At 42.9% G+C, this 12,353-nt stretch overlaps 1 protein-coding gene across 2 annotated transcripts in view; it reads left to right on the top strand.

Annotated features, from left to right (window-relative positions):
- bmp6 (bone morphogenetic protein 6) overlaps window positions 1-12,301 on the top strand; it is a 50,642-nt gene extending 38,341 nt beyond the window's left edge. For both annotated transcript variants that reach the window (XM_084339927.1, XM_084339926.1), the window contains 3 exons: window positions 8,366-8,442; window positions 9,746-9,856; window positions 10,728-12,301. In XM_084339927.1, coding sequence (XP_084196053.1) covers window positions 8,366-8,442; window positions 9,746-9,856; window positions 10,728-10,877 — 338 coding nt within the window. In that variant the 3' untranslated portion in view covers window positions 10,878-12,301. The remainder of the gene's footprint in view (window positions 1-8,365; window positions 8,443-9,745; window positions 9,857-10,727) is intronic.
- The last annotated feature ends 52 nt before the right edge of the window (window positions 12,302-12,353 follow it).

The following is a 12,353-nucleotide window of genomic DNA, read 5'->3' as shown; positions in this document are numbered from 1 at the left end:
AGAAGTATTTGTGGGACAAGTTGGGTTTGTTCTCGCTGCTTCTCTCAAAACTCCTTGCTAAGATTTGTTGGCTCTACTTCCTGTTTGTTCTCCCTCACTTTCTCAGTGGGTTACAGCGTGCCGCTGTTAACACAAGAGGTTGTAAGTTGAAATCCTGCAGGGCTTTTCCTCAGTAATTGCATTAGATGAAAGCTTTGGCTGACATAACAGAGAACAAAGACTCATCATTTGTTATGCTACAGCTAGAGTTAGCGTGTACCACATGTTCAGTTTTGGCTCCAGACCTGCACTCTCTTCTGCCCAGCTGTCTTTGGCTTGAGATGTCTGAAGACTTTAAGTCAAGATGTCCTGAAGATGCTGTTATACTGGGGTACACTGCTGAAACAGAGAGCTGAGGTGCACACCATAAGATTACAATGTGGGGTAGCACATGTCAGGGATGTCCTCTCTGGTCCCTTTTAATATATGAAGGAATATTTGTGAATAAATTCAAATTCAAAAAATGCTTCCTATTATAAGCAAACTGTGAACAAGGTATGTTGACTGATTTTGTGTCTGTCCCTATGAGGAGGATGAGAAAACTTTCTCTGAGGTGAATCTGCTCAAAAAATCTGCTCTAACAAGGACAATCTGTTAAATATGCGTCCTGGAGGATTGGACTTTACATAACCCAAAACATCAAGACCTCTCCGCCTCGCCACTCGGGACGACGGGGAGTGTAAATATTTAGATCCTACACAGGAAGCGGGGAGGCCCCCCTCGCGACAGCCGAGTGTCCGCGGCCAGCAGAGGACTGCTGGGATTGGACGGGATGGGAGGATCCGTGAGGAATTCAGGAGGGCATATGGTTTCAATACCGCATCACTCACTCCAGAGACAGGGAGGAGGACAGGATGGATGGGGAGAGCATCCGTCTTGTGGAGCGCTCATGGGGAGAAACAAAATGTGGACGTTGTCCCCCAGTTTGTGTCTGGCACAGAGCTCCAGCACATCAGCTCAGGCCACCACAGCTCCAGCTAAAAGGGGTATTTCACCGATAATTCACCCTGATACTTTTTTTCCGAAAAAACATGAGATCTAAGGCCGGAAGGCAGCAATGTGTTTGTTTTTAATTGCTCTAGTGAGCACCAGCTTTCACATAGAGGCTTTTTAAAAAAACATTCAGCATGAGTTACTTTGCTCTGTGTGTTTTCTAAAAATAGTTTCCTTCCTCTGCCCAGATCGCACACTCCTGACCTGTGTGGTTAACCACTGCACTGATTTGACTGCATCCTTGTTATCAGTTTGAAGTAGAACTGCGATTAGTTGAGAAATATATTTGTCAATTTTCATTTAGATTTCATAAATTTGGCTGCTTTGCTTCGTCATAAAATGCCGATGCCTTTCTCAGTCTGCTGGATATAAAACAACCTTTTAACTCTGAAACTTTATTTTCCCCACCGTATTCCCCGTGAGGCCTTGGACCTTGTTATTTTCTCATTTTCACAATTTTAGTGAGCTGGATTTAAAAGGACATGTGATATTAAATATCTTCCAGATGACAAAAGAGGATAAATTGAGCCAAATACATTTCTGCAGCTTCAGTTTTGAGTTAATGGTGTGATTATGTGTGTAATAAATCATCTTTGTTTTTCATTTTACACTCAGAAAAACAGACTTTTTTGCAGAATGGTCAGACTGATGTCTTGTTTTCTTATTTCTTGGGCAAATTGGTTAATTTAGTTGACATTTTTTCATGTCTTTAGAGTTGTGAGTTGGATGCATGAATATTTTTGTCAGCATGATGCTTCCGCCCCCTCTGGGTGTGCCTGATGTGAGCGCAGTGGAAAATGCTGCTGTACCTTGCCAAAAGAACAATGCAACACCTTTAAAGGTAATTTGGGGTTTTTTGGGGGCGAAGAAGGCCGGGGAGGTAATGGGAGTCGGGTCGGGCTTTTGTGGGGGAAGTTAACAACCATCCGGGGAAGGAATATCACATCCCGGCACAGCACAGGCGGCCTGTAATTAGGCCTAGCCAGTCATTAGCTGCACAGCTAAAAGAGTGACCACGCTAACAGTAACGCTTAAAGAATTATAATAACACGGCGCTCGGCCAGCGGTGTTTTTTCATGTCTCTCCTCTCCTCCCTCCTCCTCCTCATTCTCCTCGCTCCCTCCCCACCCGACCTCCTTTTGTTTACCGTTGGAGTAATTAGACGTGGCGGAGCTCCCTCGAAGGGTTTAATAACCTCTGTGATGAAAGACAGGAAGAAAGATAAACTTCAGTAGTAGTGGGAGTGAAAAGAGAGGAGAAACGTCAGAGACAACAGTGACATTCTTCTTTCATGTCTTCACAGCCGTTGGGACTTTGTGCTTCCTTCTTCTGGGTTGAGGACCCAGATTATTTTAATTTGGGCCTGCATAACCTAAGATTTCTGTCACCACCACCTCTGTGGGAGTTCATATAATTGCTACTGTAAAAGCTGCAATCTTTTCTCGCTCTTTATTTGAGAAATTGCTGGAGCAAACTGTAGAATTACAGCGAAGCGTTTTGAAAGATTGCGGCTGGCTGGGGTTGAAATGACTTTTTAATGTCTCACACACACGTACACAGTCACGCACACTTCCTACAGCAAACACCCAGGCTGTAACGTCTGAATTGGCACCATTTAATTCTTATATTTTTGGAACAACTTGTGATAAATATAATTTACAGCCTTTTCCTCCCGACAGGTGCTGGTGAAAGTGTTTCAGGGGCTTAATGAATGGCGGGTAGTGTAGTGAAGGGTTAATATCAGCCCCGGACTCATACAGTATTACGTTCAACAGTGTTTCCCCTGCTATTGAATAGACAGGGTGGGGAACCGGCAGCTGCTGCTCCACCTTAATGAACTCAATGTGAATTGGTCTTAGTGGAGAGTTTTAGTGTCACATGGTCAAATGGGTGCTTGTCTACTCACAGAGAAACATTTCCAGGTTAAACACTGCTAGGTAAGCTGCTGTGACATGGGAGTACAACTCAGTGCCCCCGGCTGCATTCAAATTACCATCTCAACACAGGAAATCCTGATTCCATTTCATATTCAAATATTTGGTCCTGACAGAAGTTCAAGAAGCAGGTGAAACTTGACTCTTTTACTGCTGCCAATGTTTAAAGGAATTGTTTGATATTTTAGGAAGTATGCCACTCTCATATCTGTTCCACTGACTGTGTAAAACATCGACAAACACTCAGGGTCTGAAAAGTGAGGCCGGGGCAGAAGTGTCTTAAACCTTCATTCTTTCTAATGGCCAGCAGGGGGTGACTTCATGGGTTGCAAAAAGCAGTCTGATTGTATGTAAGCTTATGAGAAAATGACCCTACTTCTCACTTGATTTTTTTAGTTCAGTAGTAAACAGTTTCCTAATGAATTTATGGTCTCAATCACTTGTTTTAAGTCTTCTTCAATACAGCATAATGTTAATTTAGTACATTATGGTCCTGTTTACAGTACAAAAGGAGATAAAGCAGGATTTGCTTGCCATGTGAGTAACAAGTCGCTACCACGCCATGTCCGCGGGTTTCTCAGTGAGCCTCATCCACTGCTGGCTCCAAAAAAACCAAGATGGGGACGGCCATAATAGCAGACTCAGGGCTTCATAACGGTAGTCCACAAACCAATGGGTGACTGACATCAGTGTGGGTTTACACTTGCTCTGTCTGTTAAACATGCTGCTGGTTAGCATGTTGTTTTTACACATGGATTTGTGTAGAGATTAAAGGTGCAATACGTAAGAATTGGCTTCCTGTCGAGTTCTTACTTAAAGCAAATAGGGGGCAGCATATCACCAGAATAACCGTTAAGTGTAGCTACCATTAGCTACTTAACTCATGTAGCAATGCAGTTAGCAATCCAAACTGGGAGCACAGGCGCCTTAGACCGGACATAATAATGTCAAAACTGTTCTTCACGTTCTATTGCCAATTTTTTTGTTTTCAACTAAAATTCTTACAGCAACATTATTTAGTGACCTTTTGAGGTGCTAGTAGGTGAATTGTGTTACCTTTGGACAGAGCAGGGCTAGCTGTTTCCCTCTGTTTCCCGTCTTTATGCTAAGCTATGCTAGCTGCCTGCAAGCTGTGGCTTCATATTTAATGTACAGACTTGAGTAGAATCGAATAGGCATATTTCCCAAAATGTCAAACTATTCCTTTAATGAATAAGCATCTTAAAATCTCAATTATGTTGTTAATTTATATTAATTATGTATTCATTTGTTTACTTTTGGGCAAACTAATCACTAATCTGATATTAAACTGTTGTATGCACTGTCTTTTGATTATTGTAGTAGTAAGTGGTGGTATACAAATACATTTTTTACCCATTCTCTTTCCCACCTCTGCTCTCTGTCTAGGGAAGGAAAAAGAAATGAATGGAAGGCTCATGGGAGCCGGAGCTCAGCGGTAGCTGTGTGGCATTAAATTTTTACAGGCAGGAAGGAGAGATGTGGTTTATGGGCACCACAAATCTGGGCCTTTACACTCAATGAAAGCCCACAGTAAATATCAGCTTTATTCCTCTTAAAGAGCCCCACAGACTGTAAATGCTGATGGCTTTGAAGGCCAAGAGGTGCAAGGAAAATGAGCTGTGTGTGTGTGTGTGTGTGTGTGTGTGTGTGTGTGTGTGTGTGTGTGTGTGTGTGTGTGTGTGTGTGTGTGTGTGTAAGACAAAGAGAAGAAAAGGCTATATGTTGCTCAATACTAAACCACAGAAAATGACTTTAAATGTGTGTTGGTGTGCACTTTGCGTAAAGTATAATGACTTAAGAAGAGTACAGAAATTCTATCACCCCAAAATCAAAATAATCTTGTTAATTTTAAAAGATTTGGTGCCTTTAATTTTTGATAACAATTATAAATAGGGTAAAATACAGACAGTTTTTCTGTCCCAGCACAATGAATCTAATGAAATGATCAGATTTTGCCGCCCTGCCTGCCCCCATAGACGCCTCATGGAGAACTATATTAATGGCTGCTGGTGTAGGAGTCTGACTAGCGAGCAGGCTGCTTCATTCACCCTCAACCCTGGGCTGTGATTTGACCCGAAGCTGAATGTCACGCACCATAAACTAGAGTCTGTATGAAGGAGCTGGGGGTCTCTGTGTAATATGGGTGTGTTCAGTTTTAGCCAGTGTGTAGGTCATGGTATAGTGTGTTACTCACAGAGACGTGTTGACTGGCATCCAAATAAGAAGCCCGGAGTTATTATATATTCCAACATGGACTCATAAACCTCTATACATTAACTGTGTGAAACCTTTGTCATCTTACAATGCTGTAATGTGTCACTTCCTCCTTCTATAAACATCACCTCGGGTTCATATCAGGTCAGCCAAGTCATCCAGCCAATCAGCGCAGTTCCTTCAGTGGCACTTTTCCTCCATCCTTGGATGTTTCCTGTATACAAACATTGTACACACTGCAAATGTAAGGGAAATAAAACAAGTGGATTTACTGTAAGAATCAAAGGAAAACAGCCGCTGGTTCAGGAACAGCCTGTTTTCTCATTTGTGAAGCTCTCAGTACAGTAAATCTGTTCAGTCTGAATGTTCTCAGGTCGAGACGGGCGAGCATGTGTATCATCTATACACATACATTTAGACACACACATGCGTACATGGAGCCAAACATGCGTGCCTGAATGCACAGAGTACACGTGCACCCATAAAAGCACACACACATTCATATAAACAGTGTATTTCCACATTAGCAGACGCCCAGTGAACCAGCCTTCCTACTGGAGAGGAAGGAACCCTGAGCGGGGGAAACACCTGACTGTATTCGACTGTTAAGGTTGACCATTCGACCTCACCCCTCAGCCGCCTGTCGTGACCAGTCTCACCTTTTATTTCCTGTCTCCTGCAGCATTAACCTGTCCAATCAGATGTCATATACACGCTCTGCTGCGATAAAAATAAACTCTTCATTGTTGTTCTTGTTCAGGGAAAATTTAGATCACACTCGATCCGCATGGTAGAAAGTCCCCATCTACTTCAATTGTTTAGGAGAACGCTGCAACACTGTTGCTGTGAAGCTCCAGAAATGTTTTGTGGACTACACAACTTCACCTGACTTTCCATCGGCATAATGATAAGTTGATGGTGACATAATTTGAAGTTTTGGGTGAACTTATCCTTTAATCACAGACAACTGCAGCCCAAACCCAGGCAGCGTTAGCTCTATGCTCCAGTCCTCTCGGTCTATTTTCTCTTTCCCTCTCTCCTCATTTACTTCAAGCTGAGATGAATCCAAGTGACAAATCCAACTCTCCCCCCCTCCCTCTGCCTGTCTCTCCCTCTCTCTCTTGTATTTGACAAGAGGCCAGCTAAAACACATGGGTCTGGGCAGTGCGGTCAGTGCGTCTGTTCAAAATGAAATTTGATTTGATGATGAAATCTTAATGCAACTAGCGCCGGTGACTTTAAATGACAACTCTCCCTTTTAATGAGTGGCTAAGTGGATTTGGCTGTTACACGGATAAACATCAGGTCATTTGTGTGTGTGAGTGTGTATTTGTTTATGTACTGTAAGTGCCAGTGGTAATGAATGATAGACGTTCAGATTTAAGGACATCAATGACCCTTACATAATTGTTTGTATATGCAATATGCCTAAGTGTGTGTGTGTATCCGTCCAACTCCAGCTGACTAACCACGGCTGCTGTTGGCAAGTTAGCGAGGTGAGTGGCTGGGTGGTGGCTGTGACTGAGTGACAAATCCCCGTCTGCTGTCTGACTCACTCTTTTTCACAGGCAAAAAAAGAAGTCGGATGATGTGAACCTAAAACAATACATTTATTATTTGATTTTCTATGCTTCTATCTGTAATGTGCTGCCCGTTTCTGTAGGCAGACGCATCAACAGGCCAACAAAGCAACGAGCAAATCTGAAAAAGCAGCAAATGATGAGTTTTGAACGTGAGAGCCGCACTCAAAGCTGTAAATGTTTTATTTCTTGCAATCTGTAAAGTTATTGTAGCCTAAATCTCTCAAGCACCACCTCCACTAGGCTAAACATGGAGTCAGAAACCAGCACCGAAGCCCTAATGACAAGTGACGCATAAAAATATCAAAAATAGGCAACCACCAGTAGGTCTTCTGCCAAAACAGCTCAACAGTTTTATAATTAACTTTGCGATGTGAGAATGTGTCGACCAACAACCAACTACAATTAAAACCTCTTAAGGGCTTAAGGCTGAAGTATTGCTTAAAGCATCGTGGGGCCACCAGCAAGTCAAGCTTAGTTTGCTTATGTCTCAGGGTGGCTGTTACAGCAGCTACAAGGAACTTTGTTTTTTGTTGATTCTGGCGACCCCTGTGGAAAAAAGCGGTATAAGCACCAGCGTCTCCTGTCATAATAATAATCATTTTTCTCACTGCAGAGTGTTAACATTACCACAGCAAGTTGTGGCACAGCTGTCTCAATTATGTTTACATCTGCTTCCCCGTGAGATCAGGTGAGGTGGCGCATCGCTCCCTCTGGCACGATTATCTTAATAATATCCTGTAGCGTGTGATACGCCGATATTTTTCAAATGCTGTGTGCATGTTTCTGATTCCTGAAAAGAACATCTGTGAAGATTCTCCTCGATTTCAAAACAAGTTATAATTGTACGCCTCCTGTAGTGTGAGCCCGGCCTAGGGGACAACTGCTACACCACATGGGTCCTCCTGGATGAAGCTGCTTTGTGATTACAGGACTTTAACAAGAACCACAGCTTGCATTATTCCCACTGATTGTCTTTCTCTGGAAGGCTTGTAAAGAAAAAAAATCACAACAATAGAATCAATGAGGCAAGACAGACAGCGAGCGAGAGAGAGAGCCCTCGAAACATCATTGGAAAGACTGCGTCACCGCCTTGACTTCAGCGTCGCGACCGATGCCAGCAATGACCTCCTCGACTGAGAAAACCAAGCCTATACCTGGGACTGTCTGCAGCCGTCCGCCCTGCTGCTGCAGAGTGGAACAGAGATAATTAAGTACAAACTGCAGGGCAGGAGAGTCCATAAACACAGTTGTCACTGTGTCACCACTTGCGCTCGGGCCAAGCAATTTTTGAATGCTGATGAATTCAATTAGGCAAGCGCTCAGACGCATTAGACAGCAGATGAATGTGAAGCACGTTCAGCGCAGTGACCGCTGTCATGAGCATTTGTGCCTGTGCTCTGGTCTACGCCCTGTCATGTGCCTCCACCCAGTGCATTACATGAGGCGGATTGTGTTATTCTTCTCTCGGATTCTGAGTGCAGTGCATCACTTCCATGAGGTTTAATTGGGATTTTTTTTTTTAAATCATCTACCCAGGGAAGGTTTTTGCTGACTGTGGCTGTCTGTTTTTTTCTGTTGCAGATTACAACAGCAGCGATCAGAAGACGGCGTGCAGAAGACATGAGCTCTACGTCAGCTTCAGAGAGCTGGGCTGGCAGGTAGGGAACATTTTCTTGTTCAGCACATCCAAACAACTGCAAATATACATGTGTGAAACAGGTACAGGAGCGGTCAATCCTCACAGTCTCACTCTTGAGGGCAACTTTGATAGTCTAATAAGTGTTTACTGACAGCTGGCATACTGTATGTAGAGAGATTTTAGAGGCTAACACAAATAAAACTGTCTTTTAAAATTTGAGTTTGGTTCACTGAGGATCCATAAACACATTGGATGCAAGTCTTCACCTCAATTTGATAGGTAAATTAACAGAAATTTACTAAAATGATAAAATAAAAAAGTTATGTTAAACTTATGGTGGATAATTTGATAGATATGTTTACTTAATTACTGTCCTCTCCCTGTCTTTGCTGGCACATTTCAACAGATCTTGGCGTTACTGTCACCTGTTGAATAGTTTCAAACCATTGGTGGGACTGTCTACCATGACACACCTATGTGTGTCCTTCTACTTGTGCACAAGAAAAACAAAACAGACCCACTAAATCTGAGAAGTGCATTAATTCAACAAAACCAGCTAAATGACTATTGCACACTAAGGTAGAGCTGAAATATATGTGCATTTATGATGAGATGAATAGCTGTGTATACACTGTATGCTCCCGTGTGTGTGTGTGTGTGTGTGTGTGTGTGTGTGTGTGTAGTGTGTGCTTGTGTTTACAACGAGACTGAGAAAGATAGAGAAAGGCAAAATTATGTACACCCTACCAAACAAGTTGTGATCTGTTGACACAGCACTGACATCTAGAGGGAGACTGCCAGCACTCTCTGTCTCTCTCTCTCTCTCTCTCTCTCACACACACACACACACACACACACACACACACACACACACACACACACACACACACAGGAAGGGAGCTGGACAGACAGAGAAGTGAGAAGAGAAACACAGAGAGAGATAATTGACACAGACAGGAAGGTACACTCGATAAAAAACAACCAAAACAAGTGAGAAGAGGTGAAACATGCAGAGACTTAGTCAGAGCGAAACAGTAAGACACAGAGAGGAAGGAAGGAAGGAGGAGAGAAGTATTGCTTCCCTGAGCGATCCCACAGACACAAGTGTTTGAGCAGGGATTTGTCCTCAGAGATGAGGTTAACACTGAATTTACCAACAGGAGTCAGGTGGGCTGGATCCGGATTTGACCTTTCTACAGTTCCAAGACTAAGACATACAGTCCTACCCTTCTGATGGACTTGTTTTTTTTAATATATTAACATGTTTTATTTACTCTGCTCTGACCGTGCTGCTTTTTATGTTTATGGTGCGTTTCTCTCAGGACTGGATCATCGCTCCTGAAGGCTACGCGGCCAACTACTGTGACGGAGAGTGCTCCTTCCCCCTGAACGCCCACATGAACGCCACCAACCACGCCATCGTACAGACACTGGTAAGACCAGCCCACACAGGTTTACCATGCTCAGTGTATTCCTAACACAGTGTAGGAGAAGTTTTGAGTCACCGCAAGCAAGGTTTATGTGAAAGTGCTCATACATTTCTTCTGAAGGATTCAGGAACATTGCAGCAATTTGAAATAACAAACAACAAACGACGACTATGTACTTATCACTATCAGGTTTCTTAAAATGTGTTTTTTTTAAAGTCATTCCTGTATTTTTAAACCCATGCCTGATTTATTTGTACATATTTTGGTGATAAATTTGTCCCAAAAGTTTTTAAATCTGTCCAGCAGATCGACAGAGTACCATCCTTTTTGTTTAACCAGAAACATTCAAGCTAACACGGGCAAAAGTTGGCGTTTATTGCTCTGTAAGTCTGAGAAAATAACCCTAAGTGATGTCATCGGCGTCATCTTGAATCAGGCTTAAGATTTTTAATTATTTAACTGAAAAATTGTGTTATGAAATTTAGGCCTGGAGTTTGAAAGATGCAGAAGAAGATGCTGTTGGGTTGCATTATGGGAATTGTAGTGTTTTTCAGAGTATGACCTGTACTAGGGACTAAAAGTCAGGATATCTCATCTTCCAATGCTTAAATTTTGACCATTATATTTTAAAAATCTGTCTATTGTGACTTCCCCAATTTAATGGAAGTGTTATGCTGAATTGCTGATGGCCCCTTTAAGACAACCTCTTATCTCCTATTTCTTTTAATAACTACTTCAGTTATAATTTGTCTTTATCTTAGACCACCAATCTGTAAATGGTTTACATTGTCTGTTTTCAGTGTGGACTGTGTGGTTTGGTGGAAACAGTGCTATCGATCCTAAAGTATCTCAATGTATTTCTCTTGCTTTTCAGGTGCACCTGATGAACCCCGAGAACGTACCAAAGCCCTGCTGCGCCCCCACCAAACTCCATGCCATCTCAGTGCTTTACTTCGATGACAACTCCAACGTCATACTCAAGAAATACAAGAACATGGTGGTACGGGCCTGCGGCTGCCACTGACACCGGCATCGAGGGCTGATAATGCTCGATTGAAAGTTGGGTTGTGACCAGTGACTCGTGGGTGCTGTTGACCTCGGCTAGACACCAGCTTCCTGCCCAAATCCTCAGCCTGCAAGGAATGTCCACCCTGAAAGATCATCACCATGTTCTATTCCAACAATCTTGGACACTTCAAAACATCCAATCTAATAACATGACGTCCATCTTCATCAAACTAAGAGGGGACCATCCCAAAAATGGCACCACACGGGTGTCATCTACGGGCAACTTCACCCTACTCCAGTGTTGAGCCACCACGTTGTCTATCACCTTCTCTGTTAGCTGTGGAATCTTCACTTCATGAACTGACTGAATGGCTGCGAGTGTGTGGGGAGGACGGAGTGTTTGTATATTATGTGTGTGTATGAATGCCGAAGAGGCTACTGCACCCTCTCCCTCACTGAGAGGGCGAGGGCAAAACTGAACTGTTGCGGGACCAGTCCGAGCGCTGCTTTCTTTTCCTTCCCATCTCCTCTCTCAGAAACGCACGGTGGATCAGTTCTCAGAAGAGGCTCGAACAATTACTGCTGAACAACCTCCCTACAGCACGTGATGACCCGGGGGAGTTGACTCGGTGACAACACCTGGTAAAAAGACAGAAAATGTGCAGAAATGGTTTGAGCGAGTTGGGAAAATACAAACCAAGTTTCCTTTACTGTGCAAATGTTAACTCAATCTACTGCTAAATGAATGATACATGGAGTCAGTAGATTCATATTTCCTTCCTCTTTCCTAATGTATTTTCTTCTCAAGCCATATTTGCCCTCCTAAAATATAATACGGACTGAACCAAAGTGACCGCAGGCTATTTTAGTAGCGCACTGCTCCAAATATCCCCTCCGTGTCAATATTTGCCAGGCTCATGCTGAGCTGCGATTCACCAGGCTGGTTCAACATGATGCATGTTGTGGCTAAACTGATGTTTTTCTCCAAAGAACCGAAGAATACAGCCTTATCCCTCCGACATACCGCAAATGGCCATTTCCATGTCGCTGCGCTCGCAAAGTTAACAAACGCTTCCACCCCTGACAACCCATCAAGAGATTGTGGAAAAACATTTAGCGAGTCAAAAACAGCCGGCAGGACGGTTTCTGTGCCAGCTTTCTGAAATTAGCCCTTTTGCTTTTTCAACCCCGGGGGTAAAAATCATGTTGAGATTTGTGTCCAGTGGCAGCGTCTTTCCAATTCGAACATGTTACTGTGAGCTTTGAATGACATGGACGTTTATTTTAGAGAGCATATTTTAATGAAAAACTAATACCAACAAGAATCAAAATACCTTATGTGCCTAACCAATCATAAATTACAAAATATACCTCTGGTAAGCTGCTGTTTACATTTGTGATCATGTTTAGACTGTTTTTTGTAAATACTTGTACATTCTCAGCTTATTTATTGCACCTTTTATTAAAAAGAAATCACATACCTTATTAACAG

The sequence above is a fragment of the Pagrus pagrus genome (assembly GCF_965226575.1).
Source record: "Pagrus pagrus genome assembly, chromosome: 20".
Lineage (NCBI taxonomy): Eukaryota > Metazoa > Chordata > Actinopteri > Spariformes > Sparidae > Pagrus > Pagrus pagrus.
This window is presented reverse-complemented; position numbering and strand designations above follow the sequence as displayed.